Source organism: Neovison vison, chromosome 13 (assembly GCF_020171115.1).
Source record: "Neovison vison isolate M4711 chromosome 13, ASM_NN_V1, whole genome shotgun sequence".
NCBI classification, from domain to species: domain Eukaryota; kingdom Metazoa; phylum Chordata; class Mammalia; order Carnivora; family Mustelidae; genus Neogale; species Neogale vison.
The window spans coordinates 143355296-143381549 of record NC_058103.1 but is presented as its reverse complement, the minus strand read 5'-3'; the positions used below and the strand labels follow the sequence as shown (position 1 = coordinate 143381549).

At 60.2% G+C, this 26254-nt stretch overlaps 1 protein-coding gene across 4 annotated transcripts in view; it reads left to right on the top strand.

Annotated features, from left to right (window-relative positions):
* The window catches only part of KLHL25 (kelch like family member 25), a 46456-nt gene extending 25130 nt beyond the window's left edge, over positions 1-21326 (top strand). For 3 of the 4 annotated variants that reach the window (XM_044230507.1, XM_044230505.1, XM_044230506.1), the window contains exons 2-3: positions 10751-12554; positions 19565-21326. In XM_044230507.1, coding sequence (XP_044086442.1) covers positions 10762-12531 — 1770 coding nt within the window. In that variant the 5' untranslated portion in view covers positions 10751-10761 and the 3' untranslated portion in view covers positions 12532-12554; positions 19565-21326. Of the gene's footprint in view, positions 1-7227; positions 7249-10750; positions 12555-19564 lie in introns of those variants that run through there. The other variant, XM_044230508.1, reaches the window with a different exon arrangement.
* Positions 21327-26254: the final 4928 nt, after the last annotated feature.

Here is a 26254-nt window from a genome sequence, read left to right as displayed (position 1 = left end):
TCCATCTCACTCTGGATAAGTGAGAGGAAACAAGTTATTTCAACAGATGGGTGAGCTTGAGTGTGGAGTTCTCTGTCCCCTCTCTGATTAGAGCAGTGGTGTCCATTTCATTGGCATTGCTCCCAGCTGGAGGAACAGCTGGGCTTGCAGACTCCCAGCTTTGGGGGCCAGAGACAGTCCAGGTGGCCCCCGCTGAGCTGAGGGGGAACGGGATGTGGTACCTCTGTCTGTCCCGCCCTGATGAGTTTGGTGCTATCTACACCACTATCCCCTTTAACTGTAAGAAGGCACTTTGTTGCAGGGGCAGTTTAAGCGTGTGTAAACAGAACCTCTAGGATAAAAGGACATCGAGCATCTGTGATTCTTCTCCGTAGATTTTATCCCTAGAGGATACAGCAATTCAACATAAGCAAAAATGTTATTCTTCAGGTAAAAAGTTTTAAAACTGGATGAATGACCCAGATGGTCATTGTATATTTCACAGACCTTGAAAGTTACATTTGGCAACCACAGAGACACTGGGCTGTTTGATAAGGGAGCCAGGGGCTGTGGATCCTATCGCCTGTAAGCAGCAGGCATTTAATTAACCTTGTTCAATAGTGAAGGAAGGATAGGAATTTGGAAACTATGTAAATAGGTAAAAAACGATGTAAAATAGGGTTCCATAACTGCAACAGTGTAAACTGTTTGGGGATAAAAGGGAAAAATAAGCCAAAGTGAAAACAGTTCGGCAGTGTTTCTTAACCTTATCACCTTCCCTCAAAACCATTTTAGACCTTTTCTCCCCAACTGTGCTTACTCCTCCCATAAATGTTAATACCAGATATGCTGTAAGTCAGTGTGCTGTGTGTGTATCTGTGCTTTGTACATAAAAAGAACAAGTGGGGCGCCTGGTGGCTTAGTTGTTTGAGTGTCTGACTTCAGCTTGGGTCATGATCCTGGGGTCCTGAAATTGAGCCCCGCATTGGGCTCCCTGCTCAGCGGGAGTCTGCTTCTCCCTCTCACCCTCCCCCTGCTCATGCTCTCTCTCTCTTTCTCAAATAAATAAAATCATTTTAAAAAAAAGAAAATAAAAAAGTGCACACCCAGGATTTTCATCCTCCAAGAACTAATTTTCACCCTTAGGGCAGTGTCCTCAGCCATAACCACCCTATCCCCTTACCCTCAGGAAAACCCTCAGGAAAATGCCTGCGTTCAGGGCTGTGATTCTGGAGGATTTGCATCTTTTGTATCTTTCGCTTCACCCTTAGATCATCTTTTCAGTAAAAATAACTGAGCTCCTGGGTGTGCCTCTTGGTCTGTCTCACTTGATCTGTGGAACTCATGCCGTGGGAAGACAGGGCTCTGGGCAGAGAACGGAATGCTGACTGCCCAGAGCTAAGGCTGCCCAGACGGCCCCTCCTGAGGGTCTGTTTCTCTCCTGAGCAAGATAGCTTCTCCTAAAACACAAAGCCTTGTGGTTGCGGAGCGGGCAAAATCCTTCCATTGTCTTAGAGCAGCTGGGCAAGACCTGGGAGACTGTCACATCCTTTCCCTGAGGCGGCCTTGCTCAGCTGGGTGTCCTCTCCTGAATAGGACCCACAAAATGACCCTAGAGGCTGGAGGCCCTTTTGCAGTGCACAGGAGAAAAGTTAGTTCGTCACCCACATTGGATATCCTGGAGCACGGAGGCTTCATTCTCTGCAAGTTGGCACTGCCCCGGGTGCACGGAAGCTGGTTGACGGGGTGGCTCCAAGGGGTAGACAGAGAAGGGAGTGTCTGGTGGCTGGAACCCCAGGCTGTGGCCCCTAGATCTCTGTCCGTTGGTGCCTGGGAAAAAGTGAGAGGGAGCTGCACCCTAAGCAGCCTCATGACATTGGCTGGTGGGAGCTCATCGCCCCAGGTCCAGCCGGGGAGGTCCAGGTGGTGCGTGTATCTCGGGCTGCAGGGAGGAGGACGAGTTAGCGCAGAAGGCACGCAGAACACTGCCTACTGTGTCGCAAGTACTTGAGAACTGCGATGTACTGTTCTGGCCCTGAATCCCGGAGCTCCTGTGCTTGTGGACAGATGACAGAAATGGAGGGGCAGATGGCAGGAGTGCGCTTCGGGTGCTCACGGGTGAGTGCAGCCGGGGGCCTGGTTTTGGCCGATGAGATGGGAGCAGAAGGGCTACACGTCTTCAGGCCAAGAACGGGGTTGTCAGTGCTCACGTTCCAGAACGCTCTCCCTTTTCCCATTGGCATACCGACTGATGACACGGTGCTGCTCTGTCCTCGGGGTCCCCAGGGCTGGCGGTGATGACAAGAACACTCTCACACTCCCCTACCCGCCACCACTGAGCACACGCACATGTGTGCGGCATGAGCAAGGGACAAACCTCTGTCCTCTGAAGCTGCTGACGTTTGGGGGTGTTTGTTGATGCGGTGTAACTCAGCCCACCCTGATTAGAGCGGACGGTCCCGATCGCTTACGGGGATCGCAGCTTCTGGGGGAGAGGCCCAGCACAGCAGAGGCCCACTGTAGTCATGCATTTGGTCTGGTTCCCCTCTGGGCCGGAGTTCCCTGCTAAGGCTTTGCAACAAGTGTTGCTTCATCTCCCAGCAGGGTTGCACAGCCTTGACCCCTTACCTCCTGTCCTGTGCCTCTTCTGGGAAGGCAGAGCCTGGTGCCCCGGGTAAGCCAGTGCAGCACAGCCCCAAGCCCTTCTTCTCCTGAGCAGCGTTTCCACACCAGTGGAGCTGGCAGCCATCTCTAATGCATCTGTCAACTTCCCAGGCTTCCCGGCCAGCAGAGGCTGCAGTAGGCTGGAACCCCAGGCTGTGGCCCCTAGATCCGTCATGGATGCCAAAGAAGCTGGCCTTCCTCAAGTGCGCCTAACATTTAGGGGCATTAAGTGAAAAGGCTGTAAAACACGTGGAAAAAGCACGGAAGCCTTTGCCCACACTCTGGGTCTCCCAGGACCTCCCTTCCCCTTCCAGGCTTTGGCTGCAGGTGGACAGGTGGACCATGTGTAGAGAAGCCTTAGGACTCACTAACCCACCGGGGACACACAGTACGGGGAACTGGGCATGTTTGAGAGGGTACAGTGGCACTGGATGTCCTGAACTCAGAACCGCAGGCAAGAGAACCAGGTTGTCCCACAGTGTGGTCTGCCAGAGATCTCCGAGTTGGCTGGGATTCTGCCCTGTGGGGAGGTGAGCTCTGGGGCAGGCTGACCTGCTGTCTCCCTTTCATGTGGGCCATCTGAAGCAGGGTCATGTTGGTACTGCTGAAAGAGGAACCTGGTTGTAACCCAGTGCTGGATGAAACAACACCCTTACCCCTTCCCTGAGCCATGCTCTGTTCTAGAACTGTCCCTGTGGCCAGGCCATTCCCCTGCAGGAGGAACGGGGGTGAGGCTGTGGGCTGGGGTGGGGCAAAGTTTCATCCAGCCAACTAACCACATTGAGCAGAAGGTGTGTATTACATAATTTTCCCCACTTTGCTGCAGGGTTGAGATCTTTCACAATAGAAATGGAAAACGAAATCGAAATAGAGACACAGCAAAAAATCCAAATAGTTCTAATCCTTTGTGGTTTAAATTAAAAACAGGGTACGTATAAGTTTTTGAATGTGTATAAAGGTTTATTTTTTTAAAGAAAGGACTCTTGAGAGGTAGAGGCATTTAGGGAAAGGACCCTTTGTCTGATGATGCACTTGTATCTCAAATGATCTCGCCTCTAATTCAGTTACCGTGGTCATAGTGATTTTGCTTTCAATTAACAATTAGATCTGTGTGCTTTGCAAGGGTGCTTAGTTTGCTTTCTACTTGAAAAATGGAAGAATGGATACCCCTGCACCTTGTGTGCTCCCTGAGGTGCTTGGGTCCCCAGACGTGGGGGTGGGGCAGGCGGGCACTTGAGCTGCCGGGTCACGTGGCCACCCCGAGATCCCTGCCTGGGAAGCGTGTTGCATCACACAGCCCAGCGCCCGTGCGGTGTTTCATAGTATTTAACTCCTTCGTTTTTACAGCTCCCGGAGATACCGAGATCTAGCCAGCTTGACATACACCTTTGGTGTTTTCTTCTGATGCAAAAATATTACATAATAATAAAAAAAATAGAACAACTTATAAATGAATAATAGTGCAAATTGCCTTAATCAAAGCAGAGGGCAGGGACGCTGGCTGGCTCTGTAGGACGCTACGCTGGCTCTGTACTCTTGATCTCAGGGTCGTGAGTTCAAGTCTCATGGTTGGCGTAGAAATACTTTAGAAAGAAAAGAAAACCCAGACCAGAGGGTAGGGATAGAGTAAGGCTTAGGGGTGTCTTCTGTGTCATTTGCTCAGTGACAGTGGTAACAAGTGGCAGTACTGAAACAGGCCACGGAGGGAGCATGACCAGGCCACGTGAAATGCACATCATTTACTGTCTCAGTTGTCTCTCAGTTGTTCTCCGTGTCCCTCTGTGGTTGAAAAAAACAGACGCAGAGAGATGAATTAACTTTCCCAACAGTGCACAGTAGTGGCTTCCTGGTCTTCAGTAGCCCTGTTCTAAGCAGTGGCCTTGAGGAACTTTGATCTCTCCTCCCTCGGCTCTGTCACAGTTGTCTGTGCAGCGGGGGCAGAACCCCACCAGAGAAGCGTCTGCAGAGTACTGGCTGCCTCTCCCGGGCGCTCTCCCGTCCTGCTCACACGTTAGCCTTGGTGTGATGCGTGTGCTCTGTGGGTCCGAGAGGTCGTAGGAGCTCACCGTCTTGTTTTTTGGCCTTCAGCATCGCCTGGTATCCAGCAGGTGCTCAGTCAGGATTTGTCTTGGGCTTTGAGGTTGGGTGATGGGTGACCTTTGCGGGCACCGGGGTCCTGTGTCTGGTGCCCCGGTTCGGACTAGCTGGCTGGGCCCACCTGCTGCCGCTGGGCTACGTGAGGCGAGTTCCTCGCGCGTGTGTCCGGGACATGGACTCCGGTGGCCAGATGCAGGGGGAGAAGCCGGGCCACTCTCCGCCCTGCAGGGCAGGCCAGCGCCGCATCGCGGTGTGGTGGGCTCACGTCGTCTGGCTTCCCTTCGCGGGAGCACTGCGAGACACGGAGTGGAAGCGCCAGGCTCTGAAGGTCTGGGCCCACCGGTCGGCCCAGCGTCCCTTTGGCTCCATTTGGTCAGCCACAGTGCCACCGCGGAACCCGCTCAGATGCAAAGGGAGGGGACATTGACCCTGCCCGTCAGTGGGAGCTGTGTCACAGTTTGTGGGCGTCTCTGGTCCTGCACCAGCCTCGCCTGGCTGTGCCCCTGACTGTGCCCCTGGCCTGTTCTCTTCCCTGAGTGCAGACCAGCCTTGTTTCTGCCTAGCCTTTGTGTTTTCCTTTCCTGCACCCAGAACCTTCCTTTCCCTGTCGTCACACCCTGGCTCTGACTCATCACTGAAGCTTCAGCTCATGTGTCCCCTCTTCACAGGGGCCTAAGTGACCCCACTGTCTTGTCACCGCAGCCCACTGCTGTTCATTTTCCTCACTGACCTGTTCCCTCACTGCTGATCTGTCCACCCCCCCCACCCCGACTGCCGACCGCAGAACACAGCCCCGTGGGGCAGGAGCCTGTCTCTGTCCGTCACCTCCTCCCACACCCCATACGTGCGTGGCACATGGGAATTGCTCAGGAAGCTTAAGGCTGCTGAGTGAGTCGGAGCCACATTACCCACAACCCACCGCCCGGGCCCTGGGCTTCCCCACTCCCTCTGGCCTCCGGGGAACAGCAGGAGAATTCATCCTCATCTTGGGGAGCGCGCATTCCTGGATGGTGGAGGGAGGAGGGCAGGGGGTTCATGCTACAGCCAAATCAGTCAGGCCTTCTGGACAGTGGCCCCAACAGCAGGATTTGGGGGTTTTTTGTTTTGTTTTAAAGATTTACTTACATATTTTAAAGAGAGCATGGGGGAGGGGGAGAGGCAGAGGGAGAGAGACCCTCCAGCAGACCCCATGCTGAGCACAGAGCCCATCACAGAGCCCCATCTCAGGATCCTGAGATCAGGACCTGAGCCAGAATCAAGAGTCCAACTCAACCAACTGAGCCACCCAGGTGCCCCCCCCCACAGTAGTTTTGATCATCTTGTGGTGCATTTTTTCCCTGAGAATGGAGGCCTTCGGCTTTCTGGGGCTGGGATCTTTGGAGAGCGTGGCGAGTTTCTTCTGGAGGTCTCACCCCCTTGGCTACTTTGTTTCCATGTGCATTTAGTTAACTTTCCAAGGGCGATGGGAGAAATGAGCTAGGTACGTGGTTATACGTGGTTATCTGGTGCATTTTAACTGCGTCTGTGCAGGTGAGGATTGCATGTGGGGAGCGGAGGTGCTGTCTGAGGGGGATCAGTGCCCCTGAGGGGTGACGGATTGCTGGGCTGGAGCACGGCTGTTACTTCATGTGCCTTAAATCCATCAAAGCCCAGGAGGATGCTTAGGTAATCTGAAGAGTTCTCATGCACACAGTGTGAGAGCATCTGATTCATCATGGCCCTCAAGGCAGGGAGCCAAGGAGATGGCCCTTGAACACCTGCTCTTAAATGCCCATCCCTCCTGCCACTGGACGGGAGCCTGTGCGCACTCTGTGTATCCCCTGCCCCACATAGGGCTGTGTGTGTAACTGCTAGTGAACACGGAAAACCAGCTCCTAAAACCCATACTCGATGTCTGGGGTGGCCCCCCGCAGGTCAGGGCGGAGGGACCCACACAGCAGAGACCCCTGACTGAGCAAGGAGCACAGCCCCAGGAAACTGATGTTCAGTGAGCGCTTGTCCTGGTGGGGACTCTAAATGGCCAGTGACAGAAACCCCCATCAGACAAAAGGAAGGGGAGAGGCAGGCTCTGCAGGGACAAGAGGCCCTACTGTGCCTCCTCCATGTGGTGCCTGTCTTGGGCAGCGTGGCCACCATCCAGTCCCCTGCCCTGCTCCAGTCCCGTCTGTACCTGCTTCGTTCCCTGTAGTTCCAGTAAGTGTCATAGACTAGAGTCTCCTTGACCCATCGTGGTGGCTAGGAGGACGGCACACTGATCGGCCTGGCCAGGGTCCCACTCAGGCAGCCCCAGGGCTCAGGGATGGGCTGCTTCGGCCAGCCAGGCCCCAGTGCGCCGGCCCAACCACCTGGAGCAGAGGAGGCTGGTTGTGACAGCAGTCAGGGCGTCGGTGCTGACGGGAGCCAGTGCTGTGCCCCACCCCCACCCCCCGCCCCCAAGACAGCCTTCACCATCCCAGCCGTCGCCTCTGTGTCTGCAGAGCAGCTGAACTCCAGTAGACGTCAAGTGGAGTAAGTTTCCTGCCTTGTACAGGTCTCCAGACTTCATCATGAGCAAAGGCAGGGGGTTCATCCAGTCAGATCGAGGGGCTGCTCTGTGCCAGGTTGCACTGCATGTTGGGGTCACATCAGTTGGCCCCACACATGGCCCCCCACCTTCAGCAGGTTGGGGAGACAGATAAACACATTCTGTTATGTAGTGTGGGTGCTGTGAGGAGGGCAGAAGTGGATGAGGGGTGGGGAGGAGGTGACCTCCAAGAGGAGGTCAGGTTACCCTCTGAGGGGGTGACAGAGCAAGCCATGCAGAAAAGAAGTGACAACAGGGGAGACTTCCAGCCGAAGGAGCAGCATGTGAAAAGGTCCTGAGGCCCAGTAAGAAGTCCAGGGTGGCCTGAGAGGGAGAGCAGGGTGGGAAGTGGCAGCATGTGAGGAGAGAAGACAGCCAGTGAGGAAGGGTCGACTACTCTGGGGCCTGGCAGCCACGGTGACAACCTGAGATTTCTCTGAGGGTATTGGGACACCCCTTGGTGGGTTGTGACTGGGCGTGATGGGATCCAGGTGAGGATCCCTCTGGTGTCTGGAGGGAACCCAGATCATAGAGGACAGAAGCAGAACCAGGTGGGGGGGTTTCCAGTAGTCCAGGGCAGAAGGTTCAGGAGGCAGAGCCACAGGGCTTGCTAGGGCTGGGTGTCGCTGGGGGGGAGGGTTGGGGTGACCCTGGAGGTTGGACCCGAATAAGAAGGAGCATGTTGCTGCCATTGCTCATTTCCCTGGGCGGGGTGGGCCTCAGGTTGGGAGGAAATTCAGAGTGCTCTCCCGGACATGTGATGGTGGAGGTGACCGGCTTCCAGATGTTTTGCGGGTGAGGTGAGGAGCCCTCCGCAGGGCAGGTAGTGCCCAGGGCCCCCAGCTCTGAGCCTGTCTTCCCGCGCCTGCTAGCCCGGAGCTGAAGCACAGCCCTGGGGACCTGTGGGCCCGGCTGGAGACTTGTAGCTCCTGCTATTCCCTTCCTGTGTTTGGGTCTCAGCGTCCTCATCTGTGAACTGGGGTAATGAGACCCTCCACCTCCGGGAATCATGATGCTTCAGGGATACGATCACCTCACCTCAGGGTCTGGGGCAAGTCAGGGCATGCCTGATGGCTGCTGTCACCGCAGAATTGGCTCGGAACAGGCACTGCCCAAAAGGAGGTGGGACAATCCGGGGCCACAGCCAGGCAGGTGCCTCTGCCCTCGGCAGGGAGGTGCCCAGACAGGCTGCTCTCTGGGGGTGGGAACCTGCTTGGGTGTGTGCGCCCAGGTCTGGCTCTCCGCCTGTGCAGGGGATTTGCGTCAGTGGGCAGGCCTCTTGGTGCTGAGGAAGACATCAGTCAGCTCTGGAGCCCTGGGCTGCTCAGTCGGCATTGGCCTTGGAGAGCTCGCCACTTGACCTCCTTCTCGGGGCAGACGCGGCTGCTCCACTTGGGTTTGCCCTGCTTTTTGACACTCTCTCATTCTTTGAGTCCTGGTTTGCCCTGCACTTAGCCCCCCCCATAAGGAGTCTCCACCTGATTCCCTGAATCGGAGTCCTTGGAGGATCCCCCCCGGCTTGGTGCACAGGTCAAAGGCCATAGCTTCTCATCTGCCCAGGCCCAGTGGGGACAGGGCGGAGGGAGTCACTTGATGAATGACCGCATTTGGGAAAGTGTCTGGGAGCAAGATTTGGGGAAACGTGTTGCAGTGTCTGGAATTCGGATCTGGGCCAAGTACAGAGCTACCTACCAGTAAAGCCTCTGGGGGCCGGGCCACTGGAGCTTCTCCATCTCCGGGCCTCCCAGTCCCAGGGCCAGGCTCAGAGGTCATGTTCTGTAAAAAACTGCCACAACTGAGTAATTCTGAGGTCCCAGCAGGGACTTTCTTTCACAGAAGAAAAAATGGGGCTTTAGGAGAGAGGGTGGTGGCTGAACGGGGACCCTCCGGTTCAGCCTGGACCTGGGCCCAACTCTCTTTCCCTTGTGCCGGCCGCACCTCCCACCCCGTGGGCTAACCTCATAACTGCAAGCCTGGTGGCCTACAGTGGCAGCTGTGCACAGCAGTGTCCCTGGCAGGTCACCTGCCTGGAGCTTGGGGGCTAGGAACAGCACGGCCAGCCCCAGCCTCTGCCCCTTTCCTGCCTGGGCCCGGGAGCAGGGGCCTTGCCCTGGCAGCTCATCCCGTCAGGTCGTGGTTTCTCTGGTTCTTTGCCGGGGGAGGAGTGAGTGAGACAGCAGAGCTCTTGGACGCTAATTTACAGTCTCAGCGAAGCATGAAATCGCTTCCTTCCTTTACCAGATTATTACTTGAGCAGAAAATTGACTTCGAGTGGGGGTTGGGGGTTATATACTTTTGAAAATTAAAAAGGAAAAAGAAGAGGTTTGGGTTTTTTTGAGGGGGGGCTCATTACCAGCAGGAAGAATGTAACACAGGCTTTGGGGGTCAGGATGCTAATGCGGAGCAGCCCCCTGAGCCCCGAATCCTGGCCTGGCATTGGAGGGCATGGCAGTTGGGGGCAGGTGAGGTGCTCGCTGTGGCCCAAGATCCTTGGAGTTGCCTGTAGGGACTAAGGAGGCTCCTTTCCTTCCGGGTTTTCCAGAGGCTTCAGCTGAGGCCAATCTGGACAGCTTTCCTAGTCTGCATGTCTTACTGTCACCCGGGCACTTCTTGTGGCTCTCTTGTTGGGGACCTCAGAATCGAGCAGGTGTCTTGTAGGTGAAGCCACTCACACTGGTCCGCCAGCTCTGCCTCCCAGCCCTTGCTGGGTCAGGAGGCCTTGGACGACCCTGATCTGGAGGACATGAGCCCTTGGGCTGTAGTGGCAGCTCTTGGGAATTTTCCAAGGGCAAGAGAATTGAGGGACGTCAGCCAGTGCTGCTGGGAGCCCAGCTCAGGACAGACAGGTTCCTCTCGGGGGCTGGGGGAGGACATAAGACTCTGCCTGGGGTCTGTGGCTCCTTGGGCTCATAGTGTGTCCAGCCTGCCACAGAAAACCCTGATGGACTCTGTCTCCTTGGGCCCATGGAGAGTGGAAATTGGGATTGGAACTGGATAGCCGATGTGGGATGCATGGCTCCGGCACTGTGCGGCAGCGAACTCGCTTCTCGGAGCCCTGGCTCGCCCAGCTGAGCCGTGTCCCCAGAGGTCAGCTGGAGAATGCGATATGGCCCAGGGCCGCATGCTACTTAGCCCTGCTCTGACCTGAAGTCTGCTGAATGGCCCAAGGCCACTGCTCCCTTGACCATGGGAGGCAGCTGCATTTCAGACTCACCCTGAGGTGGTTCAAAGGCCAAAGATATTTGGTTCCAAAGCTGATCTGAAATCCAAAAGATCAGTTTCTGAAGGGAGAGGTAGACACCAGCCGCTACCCCCCACCCCAGCGCTGGCTGAGGGGAGGGACAGAGGCCGGCGAGGAGGGCTGGGGCTGAAGGGTGGGCTCCCTGGGCCATCTGTACCGGGAGCCAGGGCCTGGCCCTTCTCACCTGTGGCCTTGTCCCCCGGCAGGTCGGCTCAGCATGTCGGTCAGCGTCCACGAGACCCGGAAGTCGCGGAGCAGCACGGGCTCCATGAACATCACCCTCTTCCACAAAGCCTCGCACCCCGACTGCGTGCTGGCCCACCTCAACACGCTGCGCAAGCACTGCATGTTCACGGATGTCACGCTCTGGGCCGGCGACCGCGCCTTCCCCTGCCACCGCGCCGTGCTGGCCGCGTCCAGCCGCTACTTCGAGGCCATGTTCAGCCACGGCCTGCGGGAGAGCCGCGACGACACGGTCAACTTCCAGGACAACCTGCACCCCGAGGTGCTGGAGCTGCTGCTGGACTTCGCCTACTCTTCGCGCATCGTCATCAACGAGGAGAACGCCGAGTCGCTGCTGGAGGCCGGCGACATGCTGCAGTTCCACGACGTGCGCGACGCCGCCGCCGAGTTCCTGGAGAAGAACCTGTTCCCCTCCAACTGCCTGGGCATGATGCTGCTCTCGGACGCGCACCAGTGCCGCCGGCTGTACGAGTTCTCCTGGCGCATGTGCCTGGTGCACTTCGAGACCGTGCGGCAGAGCGAGGACTTCAACAGCCTGTCCAAGGACACCCTGCTGGACCTCATCTCCAGCGACGAGCTGGAGACGGAGGACGAGCGCGTGGTCTTCGAGGCCATCCTCCAGTGGGTGAAGCACGACCTGGAGCAGAGGCAGGCCCACCTGCCCGAGCTGCTCCGGAGCGTGCGGCTGGCCCTGCTGCCCGCGGACTGCCTGAAGGAGGCCGTCTCCGGCGAGGCCCTCCTCATGGCCGATGAGCGCACCAGGCTCATCATAGACGAGGCGCTCCGTTGCAAGACCAAGATCCTGCAGAACGACGGGGTGGTCACCAGCCCCTGCGCCCGGCCGCGCAAGGCGGGTCACACGCTGCTGATCCTGGGGGGCCAGACCTTCATGTGCGACAAGATCTACCAGGTGGACCACAAAGCCAAGGAGATCATCCCCAAGGCCGACCTGCCCAGCCCCCGGAAGGAATTCAGCGCCTCAGCCATTGGCTGCAAGGTCTACGTGACTGGGGGCCGGGGCTCGGAGAACGGGGTCTCTAAGGACGTGTGGGTGTATGACACTGTCCATGAGGAGTGGTCCAAGGCGGCACCCATGCTGATCGCCCGCTTCGGTCACGGCTCAGCAGAGCTGGAGAACTGCCTCTACGTGGTCGGGGGACACACTTCCCTGGCAGGCGTCTTCCCCGCCTCCCCTTCGGTCTCCCTGAAGCAGGTGGAGAAGTATGACCCTGGGGCTAACAAGTGGATGATGGTGGCCCCGTTGAGGGACGGAGTCAGCAACGCTGCCGTGGTGAGTGCCAAGCTGAAGCTCTTCGTTTTCGGGGGGACCAGCATCCACCGAGACATGGTGTCCAAGGTCCAGTGCTACGACCCCTCGGAGAACCGGTGGACCATCAAGGCCGAGTGCCCCCAGCCTTGGCGGTACACAGCAGCCGCCGTGCTGGGCAGCCAGATCTTCATCATGGGAGGCGACACGGAGTTCACGGCCGCCTCAGCCTACCGCTTCGACTGCGAGACCAACCAGTGGACGCGGATCGGGGACATGACCGCCAAACGCATGTCGTGCCATGCCCTGGCCTCTGGCAACAAGCTGTATGTGGTGGGGGGCTACTTCGGGACCCAGAGGTGTAAGACGCTGGACTGCTATGACCCCACTTCCGACACGTGGAACTGCATCACCACCGTGCCCTACTCGCTCATCCCCACGGCCTTTGTCAGCACCTGGAAGCACCTGCCGTCGTGAGGAGCACCTGTGGAGCCCGCCAGGTGAGTCCCCGGCAGCCTGGGGCCTGTTCCCACTGCGCTCCCGGTATCCCGGTATCCCTGCACTCCCGGGCAGGGGTAGTGTGTCCGCCAGGGAGGGCTGGGATGGGGCAGCAGGTGGCCAGGTGCTCTGGGAGCCTGTTCCATATCCTGAGCTAAAGCCCTTACTTGCCATTGACCTTGAGCAGAGCGCCTAAGGCCTCTGCCAAATGGGAACAACCACCTGATGGGTGCCGTGCGTCCCAGACAGGGCTGCATGGCAGAATCCCTAGGGGTCTTTGACAGCACTACATGGAGGTTGGGCCGCCGGCCAAGTCCAGGAGCAGCCCGCAAGCAAGGGCATCCTCACGGCTGACACAGCGGCGAGTTAGGGCCTCCCCAGATCACTCTCCGATGCGAGCATTCACGGGAAGGACTCACAGAGTGCACCGCAGGCGGTTGTGGTCACGGCCACGGCCTGTTACAGGAAGGAAGGGTCAGCCAAGTACAGATGACTGGGGCAGAGCCCTCCGCCCGGGCAGTCCGGACGGTGTCACTGTGCCGCCATCAGTGAGTGGACACACAGAATATTGCCTGCCGGGGATGCTCACCCAAGCTCCAGACTTCTTCCCGGGGCCCCATCACGGAGGCTCGATGTGTTGTCTGTGGGGTTTCTCTCCGACTGCAGGCCAGCTGGTACAGCAGGACCCAAAGCCCTTACCCAAAGTCACACGGATGTGCCCACCCCACCCCTGCCCTAAACAAGGAGAGTCTACTGGGTAGAGCCGCTCATCTCCCAGAAGCCAAGGGCAAAGGCCAGGCTTCTTCATGACACAAGTGCTGAAGCCCCCGCCGTGCCCCAGACCAGGCGAGTCCAGTGCGCATCCAGCGTGCGAACGGCACCCAGGGGCCCATGAGAAACAGGGACTGTGGACAGGAGTGCTCAAGGGGCGGGGAGCGTGCTGGAGCTGGGGGGCAGGCACCCCGTGGAGGCAGCAGGCCTCCGTCCCGTGTGGTGGCGAGCAGGCCTTCCTCCGATCGGGCATCGTGGTGAACCGTGGGCCCCTGGGCCAGGCAGGGCTGCGACAGAGGACTGCCCAAGTTGCTGCTCCTGCTCTTTGTTCTTGGGGCTGTTAATGATGTGAGGTCCTTACCCAAAAGGGGAAGGTGACAGGAGATGCAGGGAGCTAAGGGGCACCATCAGGGGCTCTTTGGAGGGATGGGGAGACACAGGGGGGACTTGCCCAAGGCCTGAGGGCAGGTGCAGAGTCATCTGGAGGGAAGGACCAGCTTATCCAGACAGGCCTCTTCTGAGGGTGGAGGGGGTCTCTCCTCCAGCCCCTCTGGGGTGGGGACAGCTTCAGAACCACGGTTGGATTAGGGCACCATGAGCTCCCAGCCGGAGTAGGAGCTAAAAGCGGGCGCTGGAGTTGGAGGCACCGGGGAAGGGATTATGTTCTGATCTCACCCTCCTTGGTCAGGCCCTGGGGAAGCCAGGCTCTGTGTCCCAGCCCTTAGGACTGAGTTCTGGGGCAACCGGAGTGGGTGGGAGGCAGGGAGGCCTCGGTCCCAGGGCCATGAGAAGCAGGGACCCAGGGCAAGAGATCCCAGGCTTAGCGTGCAGCGCGAGAAGAGGCCTGGCAGGCTAGCTTTCCCACCGGGGAGGGCTGGTCACCAGCCACAGTTCCAGAAACCGGCCCTTAGGCCAGGCCCGGACTCGGCCCCCTTCAGGTCAGGTCACAGAAGGCCCCTCAGGAGCCAGCCTGGGCCGACAACCTGATTTCCTCCCTGACGTGGTGGCTGCTGGGACTACACCTCCCGACAAGCACGTGCTCTGGCCCAGAGATAGGTCGGCTGGGCCTTGAGGCCCTGATGGGGATGCGCTGGCCCGTGAAGCCATCCGGGCTGCGTCCCCTCCTATGTCCAGGGTCTTCGGGCCCCTGAAGGCCAAAGCTTTGTCCCGTTCTGCAGTTGCCCTGTTTTGTTTAAGCTGCTCTCTCCCTCTTTGGGAGAAAAATCTGAGTGGCCCCAGTTGTTGCTCCCCTGGGGTATAAGCTTCAAGAGAATAGTGACAACTCCTCATGGCTTCCCTGTTCCTGCACTTGGGGGTGGTCCCCTGTGGGGCCTGAGGGCTCCTCCCGTTGGTGCTCAGCCCTCCCCATGACCCTGGACAGCAGTTCAACCCCATGTGGGAGAGGTGGGGGCAGGCCAGCAGACCTCGTGAGCCCTGTGCTTCTCCAGGAGTTTCCCCCATCCCAGGGATAGGGACGCAAGCACGCATCTCTCTTTGGTTCTGGCTCTCACTGGCTGCTTGACCCTCCCCTGAGCTCAGCGTTGCCACCTGGGGTAGAGAGTAGAAATTGTGTGACCCCCTAATACTTGTATAGGTCAAGTGAGGGTTGTTCAGAGTCGGTCTTTACATGAGGTGATGACGCAGAAGGATGGTGGCAATAATGGCTTCGGGATGCGTTGGGCCGTGGAGGCCTCTCTGCATCCCTGGGCCAGCCCCTCCTTCTAGAAGGGTCTAGGAGGCATGTGGGGTGTACCCGTTCGAGTGCTGCCGGGGCCTTGTCCCTCAGTCAGACCCAGTCCATAGTGGGGGTGCCGCTGTCAGCCCCATTTCAGGGAGGAGGAAGCAGGTGCAGAGGGGCTTGTGGCACAAGAGGGAGCCCGTCCTGCATCGCAGTGGGAAGCTGTGCCTGGGCCCTGCCGTCCCAGGGCCGTGGCCACACAAGAGTGTGTGAGTGTCCTGGGCACAGGTGTCCCGAGCTCCTGCGCCAGCAGAAGGTCCTTTAGCTCTTGCCCCGTATCCGTGCCATTTCCTCCGCGAGGGCCCTGCAGCCAAGCAGCCCCCTTCCTGCAGTCCCCCGTCCGCCTGTGAGCTGCCGCTCCCGTGTTCTGCCCGGCAGGTTGACCCGGGGTTCCCACGCTCCGCCCAGCCCTGCTTCCCTTCAGCCTTGTCTGGCCCGGATGGCTGGGAGTTCTCCAGATCTCTTCAAAGGCCCGGGATGTAAAGGGGGCTCTCTGGGGAGGCGCCTGTGACAAGGCACGGGACAGGAAGCTGATGCCCCCTGGGGGCGCCGGGCCCTCCCTTCTCTCCCCAGGAGGTAGGGCTGCGGCGGCAGGCCTGTAGCCGTCCAGTGTGGCTGCTCGGCCGCCGCCACCGCAGTGCTGCAGGCTGGGGCTGGACGGGGGGCCCTGAGTCGGGACGGCAGATGGAGGCGGAGGCCGGGGCCTGGGACAGCAGCAGCATGGGGGTAGGGACTGTGGCACCCGAACGAGGCACAAGAGGAGCCCAGGCCCAGCACCGTCCGCGGGGATGGAGGACCGGAAGAGCAGAGATGTGTGGGCCGGGCGCCTCCCCATCTGCCTGCCGTGGGCACCCGCAGTGGACCGTGGCACTTTCCACTGAGCCTGCCTGCCAGCTAGGAATCCCCGGCCTAGTGCCAGAGCACGGGTCCCGTAGCTCCGTGCCCACGTCCCTGTCCCGCTGTCCCAGGCCCTCCCGCAGGGACCTTTCTGCCTCTGTGCCTGGAGTGCCCCTCCGTCCCCGACCCCTCTGTCCAGCCTGTGCGACTCCGACTTCAGGAACCAGCAACCAGAGGTCGCCTGCACTTGGCAGCCCCTCAGCATCCCCCTGGCTGACGTCCCCACAGTGACGCCCAGCTCCTCCTTGCCCTTTCCCTGTCTCGGCCACCGGCCTTGAGTTCCTCCGTCTATGGTGAGCGCGCTCGGCGTGCTATTGACCCCTCAGAATGAGCCGTCCCAGGTGCTGCTGTTGCAAAGGTGGCAGCTGAGACACAGGGTAGATTGTTGGCATCCGGTGAACGGTGTTAGGAAGGGTTGGAGCGGGGTTTGCGCCCCCGACGTGCCCCACTCCTGCGGGCATCTGGAGAGCCAGGCACCGGACTCTTCCCGTCTGCACCCTGGCACCGAGCAGGGGACTGGCATGGGCAGCCACCGAGCGGCAGGGCTGATGGCTGTGTCAGAAGCCTGATTCCTGCAGGAGCTCCAGGACCAGCCCTGGAGCCCCAGACCCACGTATCTGTGTGACCGCAGCCAGCGGCCGCTGGGAGGCCCCCAGAGCTGGGTCTGGGTTACCCTGGGTTACCCGTGAAGTGTAGACTAGCCATGAATGTTCTTTTCTCTTTCTCTCTCCCACTGGGCCCCCCTTCCCCCATCAGGCCCTTTAAAGGCACAACGCCCTCGTCTTTCTTCCCCTGACCCCCACCCAGCATGCCGGGCAAGCGTCCAGGCCACCAGGAGCTCATCTCTCCGTGGTCATTGTTGGGACGCAGCCACTTGGGCTGTGGGGGTGGAGGGGCCTCCAGTCCCAGCTCTGGGAAAGGCTGAGCCTGTCATTCCCCCGCGGGGCCCTGCGAGGGGCTCAGTCACTGTCACTGGAGGGGCGACTTAGCACATTCTGTCCTGCCTTAAAAGAAATTGCCACTGAGAGGAAATCCCAGAGCCCAGATCCACACAGATGGGGCTGGTGTCGTGAGAAAGGTGCCTGGGCGGGAGTTGAGGCCTCTTGAAACACCCCAGCTCCATGCATCCGTCCACACCCCACAGTCCCGGGCTTGGCGGGGTTCACTGGGCTTGGCCGTATGCCAGGCCTTGGATCAGGATGCCGGCCGCCCTCCCTCGCTGCAGTCCTGCGGGGCGGACCCCTCACCCACGACCCGCAGGACCGTGAGAGCTGTAAGGGGTTTCCCAGGGCCAGCCGTGCGCGGGCAGTGGGGGTGACCGCAGACACCACGCCACTCTGCAAGGTGAAGGCATGTCCCATCGGACAGATGGGGAGGCACCTAGGCCTCGGAGAACACCTGCCCCAAGTTGGGGTGGCCCAGACCGGAGCAGCTGTGGCCGAGCCTGAAGGTGGCCGTGTGAGCTGGGAGGGAGTTCAGGAGCCAGGTGGCGGGCTCCCCGGTTCCTCCGCCGCAAGAGTGCGTCTGTGCGCTGTCTCCTCTTCAGCGACCCGGCCGGCCCAGAGGGGCCACTCAGGGTCCCAGCTCAGGGTCCCACGGCCCCTCACCCCTGCCATGGGGGGCTTTGAGATTTGGCGTGGGGAAGCAGTGGGGCCTTGCTTCGGGGGGAATCCCTTGTCTGCCTAGTGCGGCGTGAGGGTGTGGAGCAGAGACGGGCCCCAGAGGTGTGGGTTGGCCGCCTTGGAGCATCTCAGGATGTTAGAGGCCCTGTGACCGAGCTTCTCACTTGTGAGGGGCCTTCACCAGCCCCCACCCCGAGGAAAAAGTGGCGCCCTGTCTGGCATCTGGGGATTACCTGCTGTGTTCAAGCCAACCGTCCAGAAGCCTTGGCAGTGATGGAGCAAGGGGCATACCCCACCCGGAGGAAGAAAGTCCCACAGGTTCCAGTGCTGGCGTGAATTTTTTAAATGTTCCCTGAGTACGTGCAGATCTGCAGGTAGCTCCAAGCCCCTTATGTGCGGAGATCTTATACAGCGGACACAAATGGGGAGGCTCGGTCTCACCGAAGCTGTCACATCAAGAGCAGCATCATTAATTGTCCTGCAGAGATGGTCTTGCCTCTTGGCCTTTTGGCAGACACACAGGTTTCCTGGAGCGCTCCGCCTGCTTGTGCCCAGGGCCTGCTTCTCTGGGCCTCTCCGGAGCCCCCAGGAGACTCCTCCGGTCAGTGCAGCATGCTGGAAGGACATCCTCCTTGTCCCCTGGCACACACGTGTCTCCTTGGTTAGGGCCACCCCTGATCCCATGGCACTTCCAGTGCTGGCCAGAGTACGTGTGCCGTCGGCGCTGAACGGGTGTGCGGACGAGCGGGTGCCTGGAAATCTCTGGGAGCTCTCCAGAGAACCTCTTCTTACTGAGCTGCCCCCACCCCAGGGGTTCGGCTCCCTGTGGTGGACAAGTGGGCAGTCCCTGCCGTGCTGTTCCGAGCGCATCCTCCTCCCCACCCAGCCGGGCCCCCTCTGTGCCCGCCTGGCCTTTGCTCCTTCAGTTCCAACCTCGGGTGTCACTGCCTGACCTGGACACACATCCACAGCCACATCTCACTCGCTGTGCTGAGCTGTCGTGGTGGGTCAGGCTTTCAAATGGAACACGCTGGCCCAGGTGGGTTATCGCAGATGCGTCAAGGACATCCTCCACGAAACCTCTCTCGTGCAGTAGACCGCTCTGTCCTCTCCAGGAGGCTCAGAGTCATCCCTCGTCTTCCAGAGGACAACAGGAGGCTCAGAGAGAGCAGACGCTGCATGGAGGGAGAAGCCAGGCTGGAGTGTGAGCTCGGTGACCACAGGCCTGTGCTCCCTCCTTCACCACCGTCGGCCCCCAGCACCCGTGTCAGGGCGCAGTAAATACCTGGGGAGACCAGTGTGCTGGCTGGCATCTGCACCTGCCTCTCTGCTCTCTGGCCGTGTCTGCACCTGCCCTGTTGCCACCTCACTGGCCTCATTGTCGATTTTCAGACATGTCAGCTTCCCACCCCCGGGCCTTTGCATGTGCCATTCCCCCTGCCTGCACTGCTGTTACCCCCTCTAGCAAACTGCTGTCCCTCCTTCAGGTCTCAGGTTAAATATTACCACCCACCCACACCCTCCACCAAAATAAAAAGTCCTGGTTCTACTTTTTTTTCACATACGGCAGCTCTGTCGGCGTGGGATTGCTGTCTGCGGTTCCTGCTACCAGCGTACGGTGTCTCCCACCCAGTGACGACTGTCGGGATACGGTCACTGGTGTCTGTTTGCCCTCCTGTCTCACCGCTGCCAAGCGCGGTGCCTCTGGGTTGTGGGGGCTCAGGGCACGGAACTGAGGGGCTGAAGGGACAGGGGGTGGTTGCCACGTTCCAGGTGAGGTAACCAGGGCCCAGGGAGACAGTTGAACCGCTCAGGGCTGCATTGCTGGTAAGTGGAAGAGCTGCGTTCTCACGCCCCGGCCTTCTCCCGGGGCCTCACTTCCAGCCCCTTATGTGGGGCCTCCCCGTTCTCGCTTTGTTCCAGGTTAGGACAGAGCCGTGTGCACATGACTCATGCTCTCTCCCTCCCTCTGTCTCCTCTGCAGACTCTGCGTGTCTCTCCCCACCCCTGCGGCTGCAGCCCTCAATGTCCCAGAGTGGCCCTCACCCCGTCCGCCACCGTGGGAAGCTCAGCCCGGCCCCGGAGCAGCACTTGAGGTGGCCGGAAGCCGGTCCCACCAGCTCTGGGAGCAGCAGTCTCGGGGGCTGTCCTGAGCTTCAGACAGGAGGAGAGAAGCCGTCTCGAGTGCCCCGTGTGTCTGCCCGAGGCCTTTTCCGCTTTGCAGTGGTTTGTAGGGGAGAGGACCTTTCGCAGGCACGTCGACCGACCCCAGGACTCCCTCGGCCGCGGGGACAAGCCATGTGTGCAGAGTGTTGAGGTCGCCGGTCTCAGCAAGTCCTGTTCAGGGGCGCGGGAGGCTGGGCAGGGGGAGCCCCGGGTGTGCTGGGCTGGGCAGTACCTGGAGGCCTTCACGCAGCGCCCACAGCACAGCCTTGGCCTCGCCACCTCCGTGTTGTCATTGTAACGTCACCCAGCAGAGGGTGTCCCGCACCTCGGGGAGACGGGGTCCCCCTGGACTGAGAATACAGGTTGCCCAGGAGGAAATCGAGGACACATGTGTCATGGCCAGAAACCCATCGGGTGACCTCGGTGGTGCCCACGAGACTTCATTAGCGAACGACACCAAGACCCCAGGGTTAAAGAGGAAGCTGTTTGGGGCCCCTCCCCCAAGTCAGGCCAGCTTTGCCCTGGTGTGGAGACGCTCGGGCCCTGTCACCGGACTTGGGGGATGCCCGTCTCCTCAGCTCCCACCCCAAGAGGTGGCAGTGGCCCCCATCTCCTGACAGGACCGCACTGGCCCTCAGAATGTGGCTGGGCCCCCGAGCCTGGGAGCAAATAGGAGGTGGCACCCCCACGGTTACTCCAGGGCACCCACTCTAGATCCCTCCAGGCCTGGAGGATAGCAGCAGGGCCTGGGACCCCGGGCCCCCAGCCAGCACCGGCTGTCCTCTGGCATCTGGGCCTTCCAGCTGGTCCATTTGCTCACTGGGCCCCCAAAGCAAGAATGGTCCCCAGGAGAACTGCCAGGTCTTCAGTCATTTTCTCCACATCTCAAGCCAGTGGGTCCCTCATCCGTGCATCCCCAGTATCCGAGGTTCCGGAGGGGCAGCACACACCTGGTATTAGGGTTTGCAGCCCGGCCTTGCCTCCCCTGGGCATCACTGTTGGGGGGTGGAATGGGGCCTGCGCCAAACCGGGGCCTCCCTGGCCGCCTGCCGTTTGCTCGGTGCTGCTCGGCTGTGTCGGGACTGGGGCACCCGAGCGAGCTGCGCCGTGGATGGGGCCGCATCAGAAACCAGCCGCCGTCTGGAACCCTGCCCTGCCACCTCGCAGGAACTCGGTGCTGCCTCTGGCCCTGCGGGCGTCCCTTGGGGAGGGCTCTCGGTGCTGGGTTCACCCACCGGCCACATGAGCACCGGCCACAGCCTGTTGCCTGCCGCTTGGGACAAGCTGGAAGCAGAGAGTGCATCTCCAGGTCTGCCGGGGGCCACAGACGCTGCCGGCCCGGAGGCTGGCCTCCGCGGGTCCAGTGCACAGCCTCAGCCGCGCGAAGCGCAGGATGCTGGACCCGGGAGAGGCACGGCGGGGGCGGCTGGGGGTCAGGAGGCTGTCGCCTGGCGGCCCGGCTTCTGGAAGGCTGAGGTGGGACAGGCACACTTGTCACGCAGCACCGCGAACCTCGTGGTGGTGCTTCCCCCGAGAGTTGTGTTCCTTCTGTCTCTAACTTAATAAAAGAGCTGAGAAAACCTGTGCTTCCCTGGGGGCTGGGACCCGTGTGGTGACAGCAGGCACCGGCACACTTGGCTTTCACCCTACCAGTCCGGGCTGGAAGTCTGCCCCTGGCGTCTGCCCCGCCGAAGAGTTGGGGGGCGGGGAGGCTGCTTTTCCGAGGACCCCTGGCGCCCAGAGGAGACGGCTTCCTTTCCTCAGACTGTGCCAGCTGTGAAACCTTCGAATTGGCCCTTGACCCTCGTAGAATCCAAATTGCTTTCCTGAAAAAGCCCGTGCGGGGGACTCGAAGTGAAATGGGCTTGTCTATGCAGGAGCCCCGCCAGCACTCCGTGTGAGCAGGGGCAGGCGGCGCAGTCGCCCCAGGGGCCTCTGATGCTCGTGTCCCCTGCTGTCCCTTCACGCCCTCCACAGCCACTGTAACTCCCAGTTTGGAATCGTGGGCTCTGGGCACCCCTCAGAGCGGGCAGCCCAGCATGGTCCCCACCCCTGTGCGCTCTGAACCTCCACGGTGCGCAGGCCCCCAGAACCCAAATGGGCCTTGAACGTGAGTCAATCTTGTACGTGTGATAAAGTGTGCTGCACTGAGAAGCTCCAAGCAGACGCCCTCCCCGTCCCTCCACAAACCCCCAGGGACAGCCCCTCATGCTGCCTGCCCCTGCCTGGGGCCTGGGAATGACCACAAGCACACCCTCCTCACAGGCCTGGACGCTGGCCACCAGAAGTGGGCGCGGCCTCCTGTTAGGCTGCGGTAGACAATGGCGCAGGTGGTAAGCAGAGGAATGTTTCTCGTTATGCAGCCTCGGTGTGACTGTGAGCGAGCGCAGGCCGGAGTCGCTCCGTGGGATCGGGGTCCAGCCTCCTATCTTATCCTGGCCGCTTCCACGTAAGGCTTCATCTCCTGGCCCAACGTGGCCACCCTGTTCCTGCCATCTCATCTGCATTCCAGCCGCTGGGAAGGGGAGGGGACAGGACCAGCAAACCTCTTAAAGGGTGTGCCCCCAAACTTGCACACGTAAGCTGTGCGCGCTTCCATGTGAGGCTGGACGTGCAGCCACAACTTCAGTCACTGACTAGAGGGGAGGTGCGTACCGAAGGACAGGCAGCAGCCTCTGCCCCTGCCCGTCTGTCCTGGGGTTGAAAGGAGCCTTTCTGCTCAGGCTTGCTCCTCCTCCTCTGGAGCTCGTCATGTGGTGCTCGCAGAGAGCCTCTGGCCTCTTCAAGAACCTGGCCCTGTGTGTGCCTGCATCGTGGCGGGGGGGAGGGGGCGCCCACGCTGCTGCTCACCAGCGCTTTGCCTGCTTGTCCCTGTGGTCTGCGCTGTGACCCCAGGAGCTGGGCGTTCTCGTCCTCTTCCTGCTGGTGAGGAAACGGGCTTAGAGGTTAAAGCCTCCCTCGCCCCGCACAAGGGCTCACACTGGTGGTGGGAGGCAGGAGGCCACAGCGGCCAGAAGGGGTCGGGGGCCGGGTCAGCCCTCCCCTGTGTGCGTCTGATTCGGGGGCGGCAGGGTTAATGAGGAAGTGAGGTCAGGTTCTGGGGAACGCTAAACGCCACACCGCGCACCCAGAGAAGGGCCGCTGCCATCCCGGTGCCGGGGTGGGGTGTGCACCCAGTCACTGGCCAGCACACCCAATTCCACGTTCCTTGGACCCGCCCTGCTGCCAGACGGTGTCTGGGATGGGGCTTTGGGAAGGGAGCCCCAGCAGCGGTGGGGTGAGAAATCCTGGGAACCTTGTCCCAAGCTGGCCCACAGAGCTCTCGTGGGTTATAGCTCCCCGTAGTCAGGCCACGTAAAGCCATCAGCACCCCATGAGTCTGCCTAGGAGGCTGCATTCCCCAAGGCCAGTAAGGGGGTCCGGTCGTCCCTCCTCACTGCTCCTTAGCCAGGTCTGCCTGTGTCCAGAGGCCCTTCCCGGGACAGGAGCCAGTGAGGGGCCCAGCCCAGATCATAGACCCCAATGGCCTGTGGCCACCATCCCTGCTCAGCACCCAAGGCTATATAAATTCTGGTGGGGAGAGAAGGAGCCTTGTAAGCAGCGAATAATCGTCTTTAATGAGGGGCTCAGAAAGAGCCTTTGGTTCTTCTGGGTCATCTGTAGGTGGGTATTCTGTGCGGTAAGAAATGCACTGCATCATTCCAGCCACGGTCGTTCCCTCGTGGGTGGGGGGGGACATTCTTCTCAACTTAAGAGGTGGCCAGCCTCCCCCCGCTTCCCTGCCCCTCCGGCTGCGGTGCCAGAACGGGCCCCACCTGACCTCCTGGCCTCTGGGCTCGAGGCCCCTGCCAGCATCGAGCCCCGTCCGGAGGCAGGTGTGGTTGGGGTCCATTTCCAGCAGGGACGCACGGCTGTCCTGGATTCTCCCCTGCTTTGTTGCAACTTAGGCCTGGGTCTGGGCTTGGGATCCCGAATCCCAGCATCCCCTGGGATTTGAGATCGATTTCAGGGGCCTGTGCCCTTCAGTGAGAAAGAATCCCACCCTTATTTTCACGAACCTCTAACCAGCAGCATTTTCTTCAACTGGGAACAGAGCCGGCCACCTCACGGGTGTGATCAGCCTCCATGACCGACTGGCTGTCCTCACGTTACAGTCGTCAGTATCTTGGAATATCATGAACTCACAATCGTGGCCAAATTACAGTCATTCTCAGACTGGCCACCAGATCACGGTAGTAAAAGAGAAGCATGGACCTGACGTTATAAATTCGGTTTCTAAAATATTTGATGGGTTATACGGGAACTGTGTCCCCACCTCTTATGTTGGAATCCTGACCAATCCCCTGCGCCTCAGAATGTGGCCTTTTGGGAAATGGGCCTTTTGCAGATGTAATCAGTGAAGATGAGGTCATAGCACAGCAGGCCGGGCCCCTCACCCAACCTGACCCGTGTCCTTAGACGGGAAGTGTGAGAGCGGACGTGCACACGGGAACGCGCGCTCCCCTGGGGAAGCTCGTGGTCCAGACTCACTGGCAGGAGGGTTGCCGTCCAGCCCCCCAGCCTGGGTCACACGACTCCAGGACACAAGCCACACACAGGTTCAGGTGCCCGATGCCAGCCACTCTGGCCAAGCCTCTGAGAGCCACACACACCCACGGAGTCTTCCCCAGCAGAGGCCCCGCAGAGCTGCTCCTGCGGATCATTTCCGACCTCCTCCCCACCGATGACAGGAGGCCAGCCAAGGGCCCTGGGTCAGAGAAGAGCTGCTGGGGCCTGGCAGAGCCCTGAATGCCGGGACACATTTGTGATGCATGTCCCCAGAGGCCAGGATCCCAGTTCTTGGATCCAGACAACGGGGACACTAGGGTTGCGAGTCCTGCCCCACACCCACCCCGACAGGTACAGAGCAGGGGGGGCATCGTTCTGCTTCATCCTTCTGTAGTCACACACCTGGCTGCCAGGTGCCCGCCCAAGCCGGGACTTCCGGCTGCCTTTGTGAGAAATGGGTGTAGAATCTGTAGGCAGAGGAGAGAAGGCTAGTGCCCACCCAGGTCGCTGCTCCCCCCTGCAGCCGCCTGTCCGTCTGACGCCAGGTCCCTCGGGTCTCCAGACTTCAGCACGGAGCTTCATCGGCCGTGTGTGTAAAGGGGACACATGGTGAGTGTGGCCGTGGCAGCGGGTCCCTAGGAGAACCCGACAAGTTCAGGATTCACGAGTGTCTGACACGCGAGGTGCTGAGCAGGCCTGGCTCTCAGGAAACGCTTGGCAAACATCATCGCTCTGTAGTCCTCCTTGGTGGCTCCGGGCCAGAGCTGCGGTCTCCGCAGCTCTGGCCAGCTGCCCCAGGCCGAAGCGGCAGGCCCACGTGCATCCCTGCCTTCCCCGCCATCTCCGAGAACGTCCTAGTCAGTGCCGTTTTCCTTCTTGGGGCAATGCTTTGAGCCGCGTTACATACCAAAGTGGTTTTTGAGGTCAGGGGCCCTTGGGAAGCCCCGAGCACCCCGTCGTCAGGCAGCGTCCTTGGCCCCTGGGCCCAGCCCGGCATCTGTGCCCTCTCTGCTGGAGAACATGTGTTGTTTCCCGTGTAGGCCTGCGACTCTGGCCCGCAGAGGCCAGGGTGGCCTTCAGAGGGAAGCTGAGCAGAGCGCAACGGTGGCGAACCGCCTGGGCCGGACGGAGAGCCTCTGTGCCAAGGGAGGAGCCGGGCGCACATGCTCCCAGGGAGCCCTGGGGGTTGGTTCAGAGAGTCTGGGGACCAGGCATCCCGGTTTGCCTGGGACCGAGTGGTTCCCAAGAGGCAGGAGAATGTCATGCTGACCAGGACGGAGGGCTTGCTCCACACGCGTCCCCTCTGCTGGTGCCCGGAGCCCAGGGGACTTGTGTTGGGGTCAGGCAGGGTGCTGAGCTGGAGGTGTGCCCCAGGGGAGGGAGCAGGGGCCAGCTTCCCCCCAGGCAGGGCTCACTCCCTACCAGCACCGTGTCATGGGCAAACGCCAGACCTTTCGGGTCTCCCATCTGTCGGGAAGGCTGGTCATCCCCTTATGGGGTTCATCACAAAGGCTGTCTGTAGGCACTCCCGGGGTGGCGGTCCCCTGCAGGAGGAGACTCTGTAACTGGTTCACTGGGTCGAATTGGGTCGGACTGGACTGTGTTCCTGGGCCATTACTTCCTCTAATTTCTGGAGCACCAACTTCGTGCCAAGCACCGGGCTCCGTGCTGGTGGCTGTCGTTCCCCCCAGTAGGTGCCAAGGTCCCACGTGCTCTCATCTGCCCTCTCTGCTGCCCTGTGAACACTGGCAGCGGCCTTCCAAGCCCCCTGGGCCAGGACAGGGGAGCGGGAGGCACTGTGCTGCCCTGTCCCCTGGGGTGACAGCAGAGCCCCAGGTGGCTGGCAGCTCTGAGAACCAAACACACGCTGAGATGGCCTGCCCTGCCCGAGCTCCTTTCCACTGCGGGAGAACTTCCGCTTTGTAGAGTGGACCCTGGTGCTCTGTGTCACATCTCTGAG